The sequence below is a fragment of the Oncorhynchus gorbuscha genome, linkage group LG24 (assembly GCF_021184085.1).
Source record: "Oncorhynchus gorbuscha isolate QuinsamMale2020 ecotype Even-year linkage group LG24, OgorEven_v1.0, whole genome shotgun sequence".
Classification (NCBI taxonomy): domain Eukaryota; kingdom Metazoa; phylum Chordata; class Actinopteri; order Salmoniformes; family Salmonidae; genus Oncorhynchus; species Oncorhynchus gorbuscha.
In genome coordinates, this window is record NC_060196.1 from 54,598,414 (window position 1) to 54,619,309 (window position 20,896).

A 20,896-nucleotide genomic window follows, 5' to 3' on the forward strand; every position below is an offset into this window, starting at 1 on the left:
GGTTGCTCACCTACTAATCTCACTGCAACCCACCTCCAGGTCTCTGATCACTACTTTGTTTCCTTTTATGTCTGACGCAATCGTCACTCTCTCTCTCTCTCCGCCCCGGGTAGCCTAGTGGCTACCTTTGACTATCACTGTCTCCTTTCTTCCTGGACGGCTCGGCCCTCCTCTCCTGCTCCGTGGCTGAGGGTGTCATTGAGAGTTTACAGAACAGGGCTGCGGGCAGCTGAGCAAAAATGTTCTCATCCTCATAAATCTATCTGTTGCCTTCGCCACGTGAACCATCAGATCCTCCTGTCTACCCCCTCAGGACTGGGAGTCTCAGGCTCTGAACACTCTTGGATAGCATCCTAAATGGTATGCTGCTCCTACCAGGTGACATGGAGAGGATCTGTGTCTGTACCAGATACTCTCACCACTGGTGTACCCCAGGGCTTAGTTCTAGGCCCTCTCCTCTTCTCTCTATACACCAAGTCACTCGGCTCCATTATATCCTCACATGGTGTCTCCTAACATTGCTATGTGGATGACACAACTGCTTTTCTCCTTCCCCTTGTGACACCCAAATGGCAACACGCATCTCTGCTTAGATGTCGGCCCACCACTTCAAGCTCAAACTTGACAAGATGTAGCTGCTCTTCTTACCGGGGAAGACTTTCCCGTTCCAAGACTCTCCATCCCAGAGTGCAAAGTACCTTGGCGTGAACCTGGACAACACCCCTGTCATTCTCTGCAAACATTAAAGCAGTGACTGCAGGTCCATGCTCTAAAACATCTGTAGAGTATGACCATACTTCACACAGGAAGCGGTGTAGGTCCTAATCCAGGCACTTATCATCTTCTGTCTGGAGTACTGCAACTCACTGTTGGCTGGGCTCTCCACGTGTGCCATCAAACCCCTGCAACTTATCCAGAATGCTGCAGCTTGCCTGGTGTTCAACTTTCCCCATATCACCCTGCTCCTCCGCACACTCCTGAAGCTAGGAGAGAAGAGACCATGCCTATCTTCCAAAAACATCTGAAACCCTACCTCTTCAAAGAGTGTTCAAAGACTTTGTGCATCAGAATCACTTGCTGTGCGGTAGAAGAGAGAACAGTCTACGACTTGTGTGGCTAGAGTCTTTGACAATTTTTAGGGCCTCCCTCTGGCATCGCCTGGTATAGAGGTCCTGGATGGCAGGGAGCTTAGCTGTAAAACGTTTTGAGGATCTGACTGCCCATGCCAAATCCTTTCAGCCTCCTGAGGGGGAAGAGGCATGGTCATACCCTCTTCACGACTGTGTTGGTGTGTGTGGACTATGATAATTCCTTAGTGATGTGGATACCGAGGAACTTGAAGTGCTTGACCTGCCCTGTGGACGAGGATGTGCTCGGCCCTCCGTTTCCTGTAGTCAAAGATCCTTTGTCTTGAGGGAGAGGTTGTTGTCCTGGCACCACACCGCCAGGTCTCTGGCCTCCTCCCTGTAGGCCATCTCATCGTCATCAGTGATAAGGCCTACCACCGTCTTGTCATCTGCAAACTTAATGAATGAACAGGGAGTACAGGAAGGGATTCATCACACCCCCTGAGGGGCCCCCGTGTTGAGGGTCATTGTGGCGGATGTGTTGTTGCCTATCCTCACCACCTCGGGGCGGCCTGTTCGGAAGTCCAGGATCCAGGTGTTTAATCCCAGGGTCTTTTAGCTTAGTGATGATATGTGGTTGTCCCCCCTAGCTATCTAAAGATGAATTAACTAACTAACTTTAAGTCACTCTGGATAAGAGTGTCTGCTAAATGGCTAAAATTACATTTTTTGGGACCATGATTAACATGATATCATCGTCATTGACACCATCAGCCTCACTGTAATGATTGTCTCGGCTCAGACATTACATACAGAGATCTGAAATTTAAAGAAGTCAAATGCCAGAGGGAATTTGCATACAAGTAATGAACATATTCATTGCCTCATTTGCATATCATTAGCCAAGGAAAATGTCCCAATGAGAAAGGTACGTAAAGTAACTTTGTCAGGCTAGAGCATTGTCTCTAAACCAATGTCTTGCCATTCAGTCACGATTTATAATTCTTGGGATATTACGTATTTTCATAGTGTAACAAGGCCTTGTCCAGAAGGTATGAGACAAAAAAAAATATATATATATATTTTTTTTTTTACCACATGAGCTTAGTGTGTGAATAAGAGCCTTGAAGTATCGCTAACACTTAAGGACTTCAGGACTTCCTACACAACACATTCACAGACAGTACATTAACAGAGTATCTTCAACATGCAATCTGAGTGTCATATGGTCATGTCCCAAATGGAACCAAATTCCAATATAGTCCCTTTGGGCTCTGGTCAAAAGTAGTGCACTACATATGGAATAGGGTGAGGGCCCTGGTCAAAAGTAGTGCACTACATATGGAATAGGGTGAGGGCTCTGGTCAAAAGAAGTGCACTACATATGGAATAGGGTGAGGGCTCTGGTCAAAAGTAGTGCACTACATATGGAATAGGGTGAGGGCCCTGGTCAAAAGTAGTGCACTACATATGGAATAGGGTGAGGGCCCTGGTCAAAAGTAGTGCACTACATATGGAATAGGGTGAGTGCCCTGGTCAAAAGTAGTGCACTACATATGGAATAGGGTGAGTGCCCTGGTCAAAAGTAGTGCACTACATATGGAATAGGGTGAGGGCCCTGGTCAAAAGTAGCGCACTACATATGGAATAGGGTGAGGGCCCTGGTCAAAAGTAGTGCACTACATATGGAATAGGGTGAGGGCCCTGGTTAAAAGTGGTGCACTACAAATGGAATAGGGTGAGGGCCCTGGTCAAAAGTAGTGCACTACATATGGAATAGGGTGAGTGCCCTGGTCAAAAGTAGTGCACTACTTATGGAATAGGATGCTATTTTGGACGCAGACCAATGATTTTGAGTGTGGGACTTTATCTCCTTACCTTGAAGCCATAGGTTCTGTTCAGAGAACCATAGCGAGGTGTCCCTGGGTTCTCACAGGTAGTACGGGTCGGTTCTAAGGAGAACAAGAGAAAGGAACATTTGTATAACACTATCTTAGAGACCTATAGACTATATACCTATAGACAGTATCACTGGCTGGGGGTCCAGCCTATGTAGGCACTTGAGACTTACAGTCTGCCTCACAAATGGAACCCTATCCCCTTTATAGTGCACTGTTCGACCAGTGTCCATAGGACTCTGGTCCAAAGTAGTGGACTAAAAAGGGAGGCATTTGGGACATAGTCACAGCCACATGAACAGCTATAGTTCCCATAATAATTCAAAATAGCTTACTGCAGTGATACCCAGCCTACAACCGAGTTATGTGTGTTTGTGTGCATACGTGAGTGCTTATGAAGGTGGCTCAGAAACTCAATTCTTCCCGAGTGTGTTTACGTAAGCGCAGCAGTGGCACTGTAGTCACATAACAACCAGACAGTAAGATAGTCTTTAATATGCTAGGCAGAAGACCCAGCAGGGGGCAGTGTTACGGCAGCGTTGCAGCAGCGTCAGGCCCAGCTGTGTGGAGGGAAGCAGCATCATTAGGATGTAGAGGACATCCTCGGCTTGACGCATAGACCTGGATTCAATGCAGCCTCAGAAAATGACAGCAGCACACACTACCACCACAGCCAGCCTAGTTAACCCACACAGCAACGTGCCATAATTTACGCCGTCGCAGCTTCCTCCTCTACTGGATGACAACATAATCAAACAGAAATGCAGTCTGGGGAAATGTTTGTGTGAACTAAACATGATTGAGGGAAAACTGTAGTTTGTGTCTGTGTCAAACGAGGCCTGTCTGCACATACCTCATTTTGGTTCAATGACATATACATCCCCCCCTCTACAGACCCACACACTCAGACTCAGTCACACACATATTAATAATGCCCCGCACCTCCCCATTCACTCAGAATAGGCAAATCTGATCCCAAGCAATTCTCATCATCCTAAGAGGTCCGTCTTGGAATATATGACCTTTTCATAAACACTAGCCTACATATTTCTGAACACAGTATTTATCCCATATCCGTGTGGATATGTGTATTCAAACAATATGCGTTTCATTGTATGATGTAGTAACATTATATGAGACTCCTTTGTCAATGTCTTATAGGCACGATGATCTGCAGGTAACTGTTGGAATGTCATAAGAATGCAGTTTCAATAGGGTAACAGTTAACCATTATTTTGAACCCTCTGTCATAAGGGCTACATATCATGCTCATAACAGATGACATAAAGAGTCATGACAGCTTATGAACAGCTTATGACAACTAATTTGACAATGCCATGTCACCGACCATGTTGAAATCAGTTAATTAGCTAGTCTTAAAACTAGCCCAAATATGTTTTTTTCTTCCTCAAATTCTTTCTTATTTTTTGTACCCCGTTTTCGTGGTATCCTATTGGTAGTTACAGTCTTGTCTCATCGCTGCAACTCCCATATGGAGAGGCGAAGGTCGAGAGCCGTGCGTCCTCCGAAACACAACCCATCCAAGCCGCACTGCTTCTTGACACAATGCCCACTTAACCCGGAAGCCAATGTTGCAGGAGGAAACACCGTGCACCTGGCGACAAAATGACATATCGGTTGCCTTACCCTGTAAGCAGCCTATGGACAAGGAATGACAGCAATCCATGACTTGGTTTAGTTTCTCCGGCACATTTCCATTTGTGCCACAAATGCTAAAATGTTAGTGTGTGGAAACAGTGCACGGAAACCAAACCAAAGCATGGATTTCTGTCATACCTTGTTCATAGACTGCTTACAGAGAAAGGAAACCAATATGTAATTTTATCATTTGATTGAACTATCCATTGTATTTAAATAGATAACAATTGACTTGTTGCTAATGGTCTAATAATCCAGTGACAAGTGTGCCAATGATTTGAATATTCAATTAGTGAAATTAAGACCGTTTAGTCATATTGATGTGAGGAGTTCTACTGAATGTCTCCTTCAGGGATCTGGAGCTTAACCAGATAAGGTCAGTATTCAGGAGGCTGAAAGACAATAGATATATGTTCACAGATATGTAGACAGCAGGTAAGGTTTGGATTAGAGGTCGACCGATTAATCGGAATGGCCGATTAATTAGGGCCGATTTCCAGTTTTCATAACAATCGGAAATCTGTATTTTTGGACCCCGATTTTGCCGATTTTATTATATATATATATATATATATTACACCTTTATTTAACTAGGCAAGTCAGTTAAGATCACATTCTTATTTTCAATGACGGCCTAGGAACGGTGGGTTAACTGCCTTGTCAGCTCGGGGGATCCAAACTTGCAACCTTACAGTCAACTAGTCCAACGCAATAACGACCTGCCTCTCTCTCGTTGCACTCCACAAGGAGACTGCCTGTTACGCGAATGCAGTAAGCCAAGGTAAGTTGCTAGCTAGCATTAAACTTATCTTATAAAAATCAATCAATCAATCATAATCACTAGTTAACTACACATGGTTGATGATATTACTAGATATTATCTAGCGTGTTCTACGTTGCATATAATCTGACAGAGCATACAAGCATATAAGTATCTAAGTATCTAACTGAGCGGTAGTAGGCAGAAGCAGGCCCGTAAACATTCAATCAAACAGCACTTTTTAGTGTGTTTTGCAAGCAGCTCTTTGTTGTGCGTCAAGCATTGCGCTGTTTCTGACTTCAAGCCTATCAACTGCTGAGATGAGGCTGGTGTGACCGAAGTGAAATGGCTAGCTAGTTAGCGCCCGTTAATAGAGTTTCAACCGTCACTCGCTCTGAGCCTTGGAGTGGTTGTTTCCCTTGCTCTGCATGGGTAACGCTGCTTCGAGGTTGGCTGTTGTCGTTGTGTTCCTGGTTCGAGCCCAGGGAGGAGTGAGGAGAGTTACGGAAGCTATACTGTTACACTGGCAATACTAAAGTGCCAATAAGAACAAAGGTTAATGAAATACAAATGGTATAGAGGGAAATAGTCCTATAATGTCTATTATAACTACAACCTAAAACTTCTTACCTGGGAATATTGAAGACTCATGTTAAAAGGAGCCACCAGCTTTCATATGTTCTCATGTTCTGAGCAAGGAACTGAAACGTTAGCTTTCTTACATAGCACATATTGCACTTTTACTTTCTTCTCCAACACTTTGTTTTTGCATTATTTAAACCAAATTGAACATGTTTCATGATTTATTTGAGGTTAAATAGATTTTATTTATGTATTATATTAAGTTAAAATAAGTGTTAATTCTGTATTGTTGTAATTGTCATTATTACAAATAAATAAATAAAAACATTTTTTTAATCGGCCGATTAATCGGCATCGGCTTTATTGGTCATCCAATAATTGGTATCGGAGTTGAAAAATCATAATCAGTCGACCTCTAGTTTGGATGACAGGAAAGGGAGGGTATTAAACACATATAGTATGTATGTGTGACTATGAAGCCTAGGGGCCAGTTTCCCGGACACAGATTACGTCAGAGTCCCAAATGGCACCCTATTCCCTATATGGTGCACTATTTTTGACCAAGGTCCATAGAGCTCTAGTCAAATGAAATGTACTACACCGAGTGTACAAAGCAGTAAGAACCCCTTCTAAATATTGAGTTGCAGCCCCCCCCCTCAATTCGTCAGGTAATGGACTCTAAAAGGTGTCTAAAGCATTCCATAGACTCCAATGCTTCCCACAGTTGTATCAAGTTGGCTGGATCTCCTTTGGGTGGTGGACCATTCTTGATACACATGGGAAACTGTTGAGCATGAAAAACCCAGCATCATTGCAGTTCTTGACACATACAGTGTGCCTGGCACCTACTACCATAGATGTTCAAAGACACTTAAATATTTTATCTTTCTTATTCACCCTCTGAATGGCACACATACACAATCCATGTCTCAATTGTCTCAAGGCTTAAAAATCCTTCCTCAACCTGTCTCCTCCTTTCCATCTACACTGAATGAAGTCGATTTAACAAGTGACATCAATATAAGGGATCATAGCTTTCACCTGGATTCACCTGGTCAGTCTATGTCATGGAAAGAGCAGGTGTTCTTAATGTTTTGTACACTCAGTGGAAATACAGAATAAGCTGCCATTTGGTACAAATTCCATTTGACAATTTCAATTGAACATAAGTTGACATATTTAGCCTTAGACTTAAAAAGTGTTTGGGAAACTGGCCCTAAATCTATCCAGATTGTGTGGTTGGTTCTTTAAAAAGGCCCGTGGATCAATACCCACCACAACTCTCTGAGTCATCACACGGATGCTGCTGCCTTTCTCACTATAAAGGGATCTGAGATATTTTGAGAAGGTTATTTCTCTGCGTCAGATGTTCAAACCCCTACTGGTTATTTCTCTGCGTTAGGAGATGTTCAAACTCCTACTGGTTATTTCTCTGCATTAGGAGATGTTCAAACCCCTACTGGTTATTTCTCTGCGTTAGGAGATGTTCAAACCCCTACTGGTTATTTCTCTGCGTTAGGAGATGATCAAACCCCTACTGGTTATATCTCTGCGTTAGGAGATGTTCAATTGATGAATGATCTATTATATTAATAGCACCTTATTCTCTCTATAGTCAAAGATTATCTATTATATTAATAGCACCCTATTATCTCTATAGTCAAAGATGAGCTATTATATTAATGACACCCCATTCTCTATATAGTCAAAGATTATCTATTATATTGAGAAGATAGCTGAGTGGCTGCTCTAACAATGGAAATACATGATTGAAGATAGGCGAGATCAGGTGGGACCATTCTAGCCAATGAGAGGGCAGATACACCTTGCCGGAATGCTTCCAAGTATCACTACATTTCTAACAGTCTAACTTCAATTAGATCAAATAAACCTCACTTAATTCAACACTCTCATAGACCTCCATACAAAAAAAGAGCTCATCTCACCTGGATAGATTTTGGCCAGAAGTAGTGCACTACTTTTGACCAGGACCCATACAGAATAGGGTTCCATTTGGGACGCAATCCCAGACTCTTCAGGAAGAGTCATGTACAATATAACCCTGGTTTTCCAGACCAGACAATGAGCACTAATTAAGGTGAAAGAAGAAGTATAGAATCTATATCCTCTGGGACAGTAATAACAGTATAGAATCTATATGCTCTGGGACAGTAATAACAGTATAGAATCTATATGCTCTGGGACAGTAATAACAGTATAGAATCTATATGCTCTGGGACAGTAATACCAGTACAGAATCTATATGCTCTGGGACAGTAATATCAGTATATAATCTATATGCTCTGGGACAGTAATATCAGTATATAATCTATATGCTCTGGGACAGTAATAACAGTATAAAATCTATATCATCAATAGTAATATCAGTATAGAATCTATATGCTCTGGGATAGTAATATCAGTATAGAATCTATATGCTCTGGGACAGTAATATCAGTATAGAATCTATATGCTCTGGGACAGTAATATCAGTATAGAATCTATATGCTCTGGGACAGTAATATCAGTATAGAATCTATATGCTCTGGGACAGTAATATCAGTATATAATCTATATGCTCTGGGACAGTAATATCAGTATAGAATCTATATGCTCTGGGACAGTAATAACAGTATAGAATCTATATGCTCTGGGACAGTAATATCAGTATATAATCTATATGCTCTGGGACAGTAATATCAGTATAGAATCTATATGCTCTGGGACAGTAATATCAGTATATAATCTATATGCTCTGGGACAGTAATAACATTATAAAATCTATATCATCTTCGATAGTAATATCAGTATAGAATCTATATTCTCTGGGACAGTAATATCAGTATAGAATCTATATCCTCTGGGACAGTAATAACAGTATAACATCTATATGCTCTGGGACAGTAATATCAGTATAGAATCTATATGCTCTGGGACAGTAATAACAGTATAAAATCTATATCCTCTGGGACAGTAATATAAGTATAGAATCTATATGCTCTGGGACAGTAATATCAGTATAGAATCTATATGCTCTGGGACAGTAATATCAGTATAGAATCTATATGCTCTGGGACAGTAATATCAGTATAGAATCTATATGCTCTGGGACAGTAATATCAGTATAGAATCTATATGCTCTGGGACAGTAATAACAGTATAGAATCTATATGCTCTGGGACAGTAATATCAGTATATAATCTATATGCTCTGGGACAGTAATATCAGTATATAATCTATATGCTCTGGGACAGTAATATCAGTATATAATCTATATGCTCTGGGACAGTAATATCAGTATATAATCTATATGCTCTGGGACAGTAATATCAGTATATAATCTATATGCTCTGGGACAGTAATATCAGTATATAATTTATATGCTCTGGGACAGTAATATCAGTATATAATCTATATGCTCTGGGACAGTAATAACATTATAAAATCTATATCATCTTCGATAGTAATATCAGTATAGAATCTATATTCTCTGGGACAGTAATATCAGTATAGAATCTATATCCTCTGGGACAGTAATAACAGTATAACATCTATATGCTCTGGGATAGTAATATCAGTATAGAATCCATATGCTCTGGGACAGTAATAACAGTATAGAATCCATATGCTCTGGGACAGTAATAACAGTATAGAATCCATATGCTCTGGGACAGTAATATGATATGATAAGGTGCTCTTCAGTTTTCCAAGGCCTGTATCTTTAACAAAGGAATTGGAGGTTAAAAAACACCAAAGCACTCTTACCAGGTAGTTAAAACAACTATATTGAGTTGACATGTCCATCTAGCAAAATTAAAAACAAGGCAAACAAGTTTTAGTTTGTTGTGTCCTATTTTTGGTGCGTTTGTTCAGTCTCCCAAATTCCTTACTCTTCATGAAAAGAATGTCCTACGTTACAGCACTGAAAATAGAAACTTCTGTCAAGCTAGACAATGTCACCAGCCAGGTCTGAAGGCTATTAGGGCCAGGAGAATGTCACTAACGTAATCCCCTGATGGAACAGAATCCCCTACAGCCATTTCATATCCGGGCTCTTCCCCTGTGATACGCGCTCTCCCTTTAAAAGGGATGACCCTGCCTTTATTGGAATGATCTCATCAATAAGAGATGTGTCCAGGTTTGTGCAGTGTATCACATTGGCACCCATATAGTGCACTGTGTTTGATCTGGGCCCATAGGGCTCCGGTCAAAAGTAGTGCACTATATAGGGAAAAGGAAGTTTCATTTCAGACACATCCTTGGTATAAGTTGGGTGGCCTGGGTATAGCCTGTGTGTCAGAGGGAAGACATTGTTGTTTAACGTTATTAAATACTACATGCTGTGCTTTAAGGCAAATAGAGCTGGAAAGATGAACTCCCCAGGAATAAAGAGAAGCACACACACACACACACACACACACACACACACACACACACACACACACACACACACACACACACACACACACACACACACACACACACACACACACACACACACACACACACACACACACACACACACACACAGAGTAGATGCTTACCTATACAGCGAGGCTGGAATCCGCTCCAGGAGCCGTCGGCCTGGCACAAGCGTGTAGTGGAGCCCACCGGGATATAGGGGACGCTACAGCTGAATGACACCTCTGACTGATAGATGAAGCTGAGGCCCTCTCTGGAGCCATAGGCAGGCACACCAGGGTCCCCACAGAACTTGGCTACAACAACAGCAGAGCAAGAAGAGCAGATCAAAATGAGCATTAAAAAACCCCACACAGGAACAATGTTACTATGTTTTCCCCCCAGTGCGGTCTGGGAAATCTGACCAGATCGAATCAGAAACAACAACCGAAAACACACAGGATCGATGTCATTGAACTCCTCCTGCCACAGTATCTCTCTGTGATCCTTACAGATCGAAATGAACATTCCAGAAATACACAAGAGCAATGTTAGCCATTTCCCCCCCCCAGTGAGGGTTAGATTGAATTTCTGACACGGTATCTCGTTGTATCTGTGATCCTGGCAGGCACCAGTGGAGGAGAAGACAAAGTTTTACAGACCACACTAACATGAATGACATCGTCCCTCAAAGGGCTCAAACCGGTCATTGAGCACTGACCATCAGTGGCTGTCCAGCAAACACTTGGTCTGTCCGGGAAGAATCAATAATAGATGTGGCCTTCACACTCCGCCAATACATTATAAATGTGCCAAACAAGACTCCCTCTCTTACTGTCTGGGAACTAGGAGGACTACAAACTTGACTTTTTCTTGATGAATAATAGATACGCTGTCAAGATATAAAAAAAGAGAGGAAGAGAGAGTAGAGAACAGAGTGAGGGGTTGAGAGAGTAGAGAGAGCAGAGAACAGAGTGAGGGGTTGAGAGAGCAGAGAACAGAGTGAGGGGTTGAGAGAGCAGAGAGAGTAGAGAACAGAGTGAGGGGTTGAGAGAGCAGAGAGAGCAGAGAACAGAGTGAGGGGTTGAGAGAGCAGAGAACAGAGTGAGGGGTTGAGAGAGCAGAGAACAGAGTGAGGGGTTGAGAGAGCAGAGAACAGAGTGAGGGGTTGAGAGAGCAGAGAGAGTAGAGAACAGAGTGAGGGGTTGAGAGAGCAGAGAGAGTAGAGAACAGAGTGAGGGGTTGAGAGAGTAGAGAGAGTAGAGAACAGAGTGAGGGGTTGAGAGAGTAGAGAGAGTAGAGAACAGAGTGAGGGGTTGAGAGAGCAGAGAGAGTAGAGAACAGAGTGAGGGGTTGAGAGAGTAGAGAACAGAGTGAGGGGTTGAGAGAGTAGAGAGAGTAGAGAACAGAGTGAGGGGTTGAGAGAGTAGAGAGAGTAGAGAGAGTAGAGAACAGAGTGAGGGGTTGAGAGAGTAGAGAGAGTAGAGAACAGAGTGAGGGGTTGAGAGAGTAGAGAGAGTAGAGAACAGAGTGAGGGGTTGAGAGAGTAGAGAACAGAGTGAGGGGTTGAGAGAGTAGAGAACAGAGTGAGGGGTTGAGAGAGTAGAGAACAGAGTGAGGGGTTGAGAGAGTAGAGAGAGTAGAGAACAGAGTGAGGGGTTGAGAGAGCAGAGAGAGTAGAGAACAGAGTGAGGGGTTGAGAGAGTAGAGAACAGAGTGAGGGGTTGAGAGAGTAGAGAACAGAGTGAGGGGTTGAGAGAGCAGAGAACAGAGTGAGGGGTTGAGAGAGTAGAGAACAGAGTGAGGGGTTGAGAGAGTAGAGAGAGTAGAGAACAGAGTGAGGGGTTGAGAGAGCAGAGAGAGTAGAGAACAGAGTGAGGGGTTGAGAGAGTAGAGAACAGAGTGAGGGGTTGAGAGTAGAGAGAGAGAGAACAGAGTGAGGGGTTGAGAGAGCAGAGAACAGAGTGAGGGGTTGAGAGAGCAGAGAGTAGAGAACAGAGTGAGGGGTTGAGAGAGCAGAGAGAGTAGAGAACAGAGTGAGGGGTTGAGAGAGCAGAGAGAGCAGAGAACAGAGTGAGGGGTTGAGAGAGCAGAGAGAGTAGAGAACAGAGTGAGGGGTTGAGAGAGCAGAGAACAGAGTGAGGGGTTGAGAGAGCAGAGAACAGAGTGAGGGGTTGAGAGAGCAGAGAGAGCAGAGAGTAGAGAACAGAGTGAGGGGTTGAGAGAGCAGAGAACAGAGTGAGGGGTTGAGAGAGCAGAGAGAGCAGAGAACAGAGTGAGGGGTTGAGAGAGCAGAGAGAGTAGAGAACAGAGTGAGGGGTTGAGAGAGCAGAGAGAGCAGAGAACAGAGTGAGGGGTTGAGAGAGCAGAGAGAGTAGAGAACAGAGTGAGGGGTTGAGAGAGCAGAGAGAGTAGAGAACAGAGTGAGGGGTTGAGAGAGTAGAGAACAGAGTGAGGGGTTGAGAGAGTAGAGAGAGTAGAGAACAGAGTGAGGGGTTGAGAGAGCAGAGAGAGTAGAGAACAGAGTGAGGGGTTGAGAGAGTAGAGAACAGAGTGAGGGGTTGAGAGAGTAGAGAACAGAGTGAGGGGTTGAGAGAGCAGAGAACAGAGTGAGGGGTTGAGAGAGTAGAGAACAGAGTGAGGGGTTGAGAGAGTAGAGAGAGTAGAGAACAGAGTGAGGGGTTGAGAGAGCAGAGAGAGTAGAGAACAGAGTGAGGGGTTGAGAGAGTAGAGAACAGAGTGAGGGGTTGAGAGAGTAGAGAGAGTAGAGAACAGAGTGAGGGGTTGAGAGAGCAGAGAACAGAGTGAGGGGTTGAGAGAGCAGAGAGTAGAGAACAGAGTGAGGGGTTGAGAGAGCAGAGAGAGTAGAGAACAGAGTGAGGGGTTGAGAGAGCAGAGAGAGCAGAGAACAGAGTGAGGGGTTGAGAGAGCAGAGAGAGTAGAGAACAGAGTGAGGGGTTGAGAGAGTAGAGAACAGAGTGAGGGGTTGAGAGAGCAGAGAACAGAGTGAGGGGTTGAGAGAGCAGAGAGTAGAGAACAGAGTGAGGGGTTGAGAGAGCAGAGAACAGAGTGAGGGGTTGAGAGAGCAGAGAGAGCAGAGAACAGAGTGAGGGGTTGAGAGAGCAGAGAGAGTAGAGAACAGAGTGAGGGGTTGAGAGAGCAGAGAGAGCAGAGAACAGAGTGAGGGGTTGAGAGAGCAGAGAGAGTAGAGAACAGAGTGAGGGGTTGAGAGAGCAGAGAGAGCAGAGAACAGAGTGAGGGTTGAGAGAGCAGAGAGTAGAGAACAGAGTGAGGGGTTGAGAGAGCAGAGAGAGTAGAGAACAGAGTGAGGGGTTGAGAGAGCAGAGAGAGTAGAGAACAGAGTGAGGGGTTGAGAGAGCAGAGAGTAGAGAACAGAGTGAGGGGTTGAGAGAGTAGAGAGAGCAGAGAACAGAGTGAGGGGTTGAGAGAGCAGAGAGTAGAGAACAGAGTGAGGGGTTGAGAGAGCAGAGAGAGTAGAGAACAGAGTGAGGGGTTGAGAGAGCAGAGAGAGTAGAGAACAGAGTGAGGGGTTGAGAGAGCAGAGAGAGTAGAGAACAGAGTGAGGGGTTGAGAGAGCAGAGAACAGAGTGAGGGGTTGAGAGAGCAGAGAGTAGAGAACAGAGTGAGGGGTTGAGAGAGCAGAGAGAGTAGAGAACAGAGTGAGGGGTTGAGAGAGCAGAGAGAGTAGAGAACAGAGTGAGGGGTTGAGAGAGCAGAGAGTAGAGAACAGAGTGAGGGGTTGAGAGAGTAGAGAGAGCAGAGAACAGAGTGAGGGGTTGAGAGAGTAGAGAACAGAGTGAGGGGTTGAGAGAGCAGAGAACAGAGTGAGGGGTTGAGAGAGCAGAGAGTAGAGAACAGAGTGAGGGGTTGAGAGAGCAGAGAACAGAGTGAGGGGTTGAGAGAGCAGAGAGAGCAGAGAACAGAGTGAGGGGTTGAGAGAGCAGAGAGAGTAGAGAACAGAGTGAGGGGTTGAGAGAGCAGAGAGAGCAGAGAACAGAGTGAGGGGTTGAGAGAGCAGAGAGAGTAGAGAACAGAGTGAGGGGTTGAGAGAGTAGAGAGAGTAGAGAACAGAGTGAGGGGTTGAGAGAGTAGAGAACAGAGTGAGGGGTTGAGAGAGTAGAGAGAGTAGAGAACAGAGTGAGGGGTTGAGAGAGCAGAGAGAGTAGAGAACAGAGTGAGGGGTTGAGAGAGTAGAGAACAGAGTGAGGGGTTGAGAGAGTAGAGAACAGAGTGAGGGGTTGAGAGAGCAGAGAACAGAGTGAGGGGTTGAGAGAGTAGAGAACAGAGTGAGGGGTTGAGAGAGTAGAGAGAGTAGAGAACAGAGTGAGGGGTTGAGAGAGCAGAGAGAGTAGAGAACAGAGTGAGGGGTTGAGAGAGTAGAGAACAGAGTGAGGGGTTGAGAGAGTAGAGAGAGTAGAGAACAGAGTGAGGGGTTGAGAGAGCAGAGAACAGAGTGAGGGGTTGAGAGAGCAGAGAGTAGAGAACAGAGTGAGGGGTTGAGAGAGCAGAGAGAGTAGAGAACAGAGTGAGGGGTTGAGAGAGCAGAGAGAGCAGAGAACAGAGTGAGGGGTTGAGAGAGCAGAGAGAGTAGAGAACAGAGTGAGGGGTTGAGAGAGTAGAGAACAGAGTGAGGGGTTGAGAGAGCAGAGAACAGAGTGAGGGGTTGAGAGAGCAGAGAGTAGAGAACAGAGTGAGGGGTTGAGAGAGCAGAGAACAGAGTGAGGGGTTGAGAGAGCAGAGAGAGCAGAGAACAGAGTGAGGGGTTGAGAGAGCAGAGAGAGTAGAGAACAGAGTGAGGGGTTGAGAGAGCAGAGAGAGCAGAGAACAGAGTGAGGGGTTGAGAGAGCAGAGAGAGTAGAGAACAGAGTGAGGGGGTTGAGAGAGCAGAGAGAGCAGAGAACAGAGTGAGGGGTTGAGAGAGCAGAGAGTAGAGAACAGAGTGAGGGGTTGAGAGAGCAGAGAGAGTAGAGAACAGAGTGAGGGGTTGAGAGAGCAGAGAGAGCAGAGAACAGAGTGAGGGGTTGAGAGAGCAGAGAGTAGAGAACAGAGTGAGGGGTTGAGAGAGTAGAGAGAGCAGAGAACAGAGTGAGGGGTTGAGAGAGCAGAGAGTAGAGAACAGAGTGAGGGGTTGAGAGAGCAGAGAGAGTAGAGAACAGAGTGAGGGGTTGAGAGAGCAGAGAGAGTAGAGAACAGAGTGAGGGGTTGAGAGAGCAGAGAGAGTAGAGAACAGAGTGAGGGGTTGAGAGAGCAGAGAACAGAGTGAGGGGTTGAGAGAGCAGAGAGTAGAGAACAGAGTGAGGGGTTGAGAGAGCAGAGAGAGTAGAGAACAGAGTGAGGGGTTGAGAGAGCAGAGAGAGTAGAGAACAGAGTGAGGGGTTGAGAGAGCAGAGAGTAGAGAACAGAGTGAGGGGTTGAGAGAGTAGAGAGAGCAGAGAACAGAGTGAGGGGTTGAGAGAGCAGAGAGAGTAGAGAACAGAGTGAGGGGTTGAGAGAGCAGAGAGAGCAGAGAGAGTAGAGAGAGTAGAGAACAGAGTGAGGGGTTGAGAGAGCAGAGAGTAGAGAACAGAGTGAGGGGTTGAGAGAGCAGAGAGTAGAGAACAGAGTGAGGGGTTGAGAGAGCAGAGAGAGTAGAGAACAGAGTGAGGGGTTGAGAGAGCAGAGAGAGTAGAGAACAGAGTGAGGGGTTGAGAGAGCAGAGAGAGTAGAGAACAGAGTGAGGGGTTGAGAGAGCAGAGAGTAGAGAACAGAGTGAGGGGTTGAGAGAGTAGAGAGAGCAGAGAACAGAGTGAGGGGTTGAGAGAGCAGAGAGAGTAGAGAACAGAGTGAGGGGTTGAGAGAGCAGAGAGAGCAGAGAACAGAGTGAGGGGTTGAGAGAGCAGAGAACAGAGTGAGGGGTTGAGAGAGCAGAGAGAGTAGAGAACAGAGTGAGGGGTTGAGAGAGCAGAGAACAGAGTGAGGGGTTGAGAGAGCAGATAGAGTAGAGAACAGAGTGAGGGGTTGAGAGAGCAGAGAGAGCAGAGAACAGAGTGAGGGGTTGAGAGAGCAGAGAGAGTAGAGAACAGAGTGAGGGGTTGAGAGAGCAGAGAGAGTAGAGAACAGAGTGAGGGGTTGAGAGAGTAGAGAGAGTAGAGAACAGAGTGAGGGGTTGAGAGAGTAGAGAGAGTAGAGAGAGTAGAGAACAGAGTGAGGGGTTGAGAGAGTAGAGAGAGTAGAGAACAGAGTGAGGGGTTGAGAGAGTAGAGAGAGTAGAGAACAGAGTGAGGGGTTGAGAGAGTAGAGAACAGAGTGAGGGGTTGAGAGAGTAGAGAACAGAGTGAGGGGTTGAGAGAGTAGAGAACAGAGTGAGGGGTTGAGAGAGTAGAGAGAGTAGAGAACAGAGTGAGGGGTTGAGAGAGCAGAGAGAGTAGAGAACAGAGTGAGGGGTTGAGAGAGTAGAGAACAGAGTGAGGGGTTGAGAGAGTAGAGAACAGAGTGAGGGGTTGAGAGAGCAGAGAACAGAGTGAGGGGTTGAGAGAGTAGAGAACAGAGTGAGGGGCTGAGAGAGTAGAGAGAGTAGAGAACAGAGTGAGGGGTTGAGAGAGCAGAGAGAGTAGAGAACAGAGTGAGGGGTTGAGAGAGTAGAGAACAGAGTGAGGGGTTGAGAGAGTAGAGAGAGTAGAGAACAGAGTGAGGGGTTGAGAGAGCAGAGAACAGAGTGAGGGGTTGAGAGAGCAGAGAGTAGAGAACAGAGTGAGGGGTTGAGAGAGCAGAGAGAGTAGAGAACAGAGTGAGGGGTTGAGAGAGCAGAGAGAGCAGAGAACAGAGTGAGGGGTTGAGAGAGCAGAGAGAGTAGAGAACAGAGTGAGGGGTTGAGAGAGTAGAGAACAGAGTGAGGGGTTGAGAGAGCAGAGAACAGAGTGAGGGGTTGAGAGAGCAGAGAGTAGAGAACAGAGTGAGGGGTTGAGAGAGCAGAGAACAGAGTGAGGGGTTGAGAGAGCAGAGAGAGCAGAGAACAGAGTGAGGGGTTGAGAGAGCAGAGAGAGTAGAGAACAGAGTGAGGGGTTGAGAGAGCAGAGAGAGCAGAGAACAGAGTGAGGGGTTGAGAGAGCAGAGAGAGTAGAGAACAGAGTGAGGGGTTGAGAGAGTAGAGAGAGTAGAGAACAGAGTGAGGGGTTGAGAGAGTAGAGAACAGAGTGAGGGGTTGAGAGAGTAGAGAGAGTAGAGAACAGAGTGAGGGGGTTGAGAGAGCAGAGAGAGTAGAGAACAGAGTGAGGGGTTGAGAGAGTAGAGAACAGAGTGAGGGGTTGAGAGAGTAGAGAACAGAGTGAGGGGTTGAGAGAGCAGAGAACAGAGTGAGGGGTTGAGAGAGTAGAGAACAGAGTGAGGGGTTGAGAGAGTAGAGAGAGTAGAGAACAGAGTGAGGGGTTGAGAGAGCAGAGAGAGTAGAGAACAGAGTGAGGGGTTGAGAGAGTAGAGAACAGAGTGAGGGTTGAGAGAGTAGAGAGAGTAGAGAACAGAGTGAGGGGTTGAGAGAGCAGAGAACAGAGTGAGGGGTTGAGAGAGCAGAGAGTAGAGAACAGAGTGAGGGGTTGAGAGAGCAGAGAGAGTAGAGAACAGAGTGAGGGGTTGAGAGAGCAGAGAGAGCAGAGAACAGAGTGAGGGGTTGAGAGAGCAGAGAGAGTAGAGAACAGAGTGAGGGGTTGAGAGAGTAGAGAACAGAGTGAGGGGTTGAGAGAGCAGAGAACAGAGTGAGGGGTTGAGAGAGCAGAGAGTAGAGAACAGAGTGAGGGGTTGAGAGAGCAGAGAACAGAGTGAGGGGTTGAGAGAGCAGAGAGAGCAGAGAACAGAGTGAGGGGTTGAGAGAGCAGAGAGAGTAGAGAACAGAGTGAGGGGTTGAGAGAGCAGAGAGAGCAGAGAACAGAGTGAGGGGTTGAGAGAGCAGAGAGAGTAGAGAACAGAGTGAGGGGTTGAGAGAGCAGAGAGAGCAGAGAACAGAGTGAGGGGTTGAGAGAGCAGAGAGTAGAGAACAGAGTGAGGGGTTGAGAGAGCAGAGAGAGTAGAGAACAGAGTGAGGGGTTGAGAGAGCAGAGAGAGCAGAGAACAGAGTGAGGGGTTGAGAGAGCAGAGAGTAGAGAACAGAGTGAGGGGTTGAGAGAGTAGAGAGAGCAGAGAACAGAGTGAGGGGTTGAGAGAGCAGAGAGTAGAGAACAGAGTGAGGGGTTGAGAGAGCAGAGAGAGTAGAGAACAGAGTGAGGGGTTGAGAGAGCAGAGAGAGTAGAGAACAGAGTGAGGGGTTGAGAGAGCAGAGAGAGTAGAGAACAGAGTGAGGGGTTGAGAGAGCAGAGAACAGAGTGAGGGGTTGAGAGAGCAGAGAGTAGAGAACAGAGTGAGGGGTTGAGAGAGCAGAGAGAGTAGAGAACAGAGTGAGGGGTTGAGAGAGCAGAGAGAGTAGAGAACAGAGTGAGGGGTTGAGAGAGCAGAGAGTAGAGAACAGAGTGAGGGGTTGAGAGAGTAGAGAGAGCAGAGAACAGAGTGAGGGGTTGAGAGAGCAGAGAGAGTAGAGAACAGAGTGAGGGGTTGAGAGAGCAGAGAGAGCAGAGAGAGTAGAGAGAGTAGAGAACAGAGTGAGGGGTTGAGAGAGCAGAGAGTAGAGAACAGAGTGAGGGGTTGAGAGAGCAGAGAGTAGAGAACAGAGTGAGGGGTTGAGAGAGCAGAGAGAGTAGAGAACAGAGTGAGGGGTTGAGAGAGCAGAGAGAGTAGAGAACAGAGTGAGGGGTTGAGAGAGCAGAGAGAGTAGAGAACAGAGTGAGGGGTTGAGAGAGCAGAGAGTAGAGAACAGAGTGAGGGGGTTGAGAGAGTAGAGAGAGCAGAGAACAGAGTGAGGGGTTGAGAGAGCAGAGAGAGTAGAGAACAGAGTGAGGGGTTGAGAGAGCAGAGAGAGCAGAGAACAGAGTGAGGGGTTGAGAGAGCAGAGAACAGAGTGAGGGGTTGAGAGAGCAGAGAGAGTAGAGAACAGAGTGAGGGGTTGAGAGAGCAGAGAACAGAGTGAGGGGTTGAGAGAGCAGATAGAGTAGAGAACAGAGTGAGGGGTTGAGAGAGCAGAGAGAGCAGAGAACAGAGTGAGGGGTTGAGAGAGCAGAGAGAGTAGAGAACAGAGTGAGGGGTTGAGAGAGCAGAGAGAGTAGAGAACAGAGTGAGGGGTTGAGAGAGCAGAGAACAGAGTGAGGGGTTGAGAGAGCAGAGAGAGTAGAGAACAGAGTGAGGGGTTGAGAGAGCAGAGAGAGTAGAGAACAGAGTGAGGGGTTGAGAGAGTAGAGAACAGAGTGAGGGGTTGAGAGAGTAGAGAGAGTAGAGAACAGAGTGAGGGGTTGAGAGAGCAGAGAGAGTAGAGAACAGAGTGAGGGGTTGAGAGAGTAGAGAACAGAGTGAGGGGTTGAGAGAGTAGAGAACAGAGTGAGGGGTTGAGAGAGCAGAGAACAGAGTGAGGGGTTGAGAGAGTAGAGAGAGTAGAGAACAGAGTGAGGGGTTGAGAGAGCAGAGAACAGAGTGAGGGGTTGAGAGAGCAGAGAGAGTAGAGAACAGAGTGAGGGGTTGAGAGAGCAGAGAGAGTAGAGAACAGAGTGAGGGGTTGAGAGAGCAGAGAGAGTAGAGAACAGAGTGAGGGGTTGAGAGAGTAGAGAACAGAGTGAGGGGTTGAGAGAACAGAGAACAGAGTGAGGGGTTGAGAGAGCAGAGAGTAGAGAACAGAGTGAGGGGTTGAGAGAGTAGAGAGAGCAGAGAACAGAGTGAGGGGTTGAGAGAGCAGAGAGAGTAGAGAACAGAGTGAGGGGTTGAGAGAGCAGAGAGAGCAGAGAACAGAGTGAGGGGTTGAGAGAGCAGAGAGAGTAGAGAACAGAGTGAGGGGTTGAGAGAGCAGAGAACAGAGTGAGGGGTTGAGAGAGCAGATAGAGTAGAGAACAGAGTGAGGGGTTGAGAGAGCAGAGAGAGCAGAGAACAGAGTGAGGAGTTGAGAGAGCAGAGAGAGTAGAGAACAGAGTGAGGGGTTGAGAGAGCAGAGAACAGAGTGAGGGGTTGAGAGAGCAGAGAACAGAGTGAGGGGTTGAGAGAGCAGAGAACAGAGTGAGGGGTTGAGAGAGCAGAGAGAGTAGAGAACAGAGTGAGGGGTTGAGAGAGCAGAGAGAGCAGAGAACAGAGTGAGGGGTTGAGAGAGCAGAGAGAGTAGAGAACAGAGTGAGGGGTTGAGAGAGCAGAGAACAGAGTGAGGGGTTGAGAGAGTAGAGAACAGAGTGAGGGGTTGAGAGAGCAGATAGAGTAGAGAACAGAGTGAGGGGTTGAGAGAGCAGAGAACAGAGTGAGGGGTTGAGAGAGCAGAGAGAGCAGAGAACAGAGTGAGGGGTTGAGAGAGCAGATAGAGTAGAGAACAGAGTGAGGGGTTGAGAGAGCAGAGAACAGAGTGAGGGGTTGAGAGAGCAGAGAACAGAGTGAGGGGTTGAGAGAGCAGAGAGAGCAGAGAACAGAGTGAGGGGTTG

At 46.3% G+C, this 20,896-nt stretch overlaps 1 protein-coding gene across 1 annotated transcript in view; it reads right to left on the bottom strand.

Annotated features, from left to right (window-relative positions):
* Nucleotides 1-20,896, bottom strand: part of LOC124012727 (CUB and sushi domain-containing protein 3-like) — an 849,083-nt gene that overhangs the window by 32,948 nt on the left and 795,239 nt on the right. Inside the window, exons 61-62 of the mRNA XM_046326635.1 lie at nucleotides 10,511-10,684; nucleotides 2,946-3,019 (exon numbers count right to left, since the gene is read on the bottom strand). Coding sequence (XP_046182591.1) covers nucleotides 2,946-3,019; nucleotides 10,511-10,684 — 248 coding nt within the window. The remainder of the gene's footprint in view (nucleotides 1-2,945; nucleotides 3,020-10,510; nucleotides 10,685-20,896) is intronic.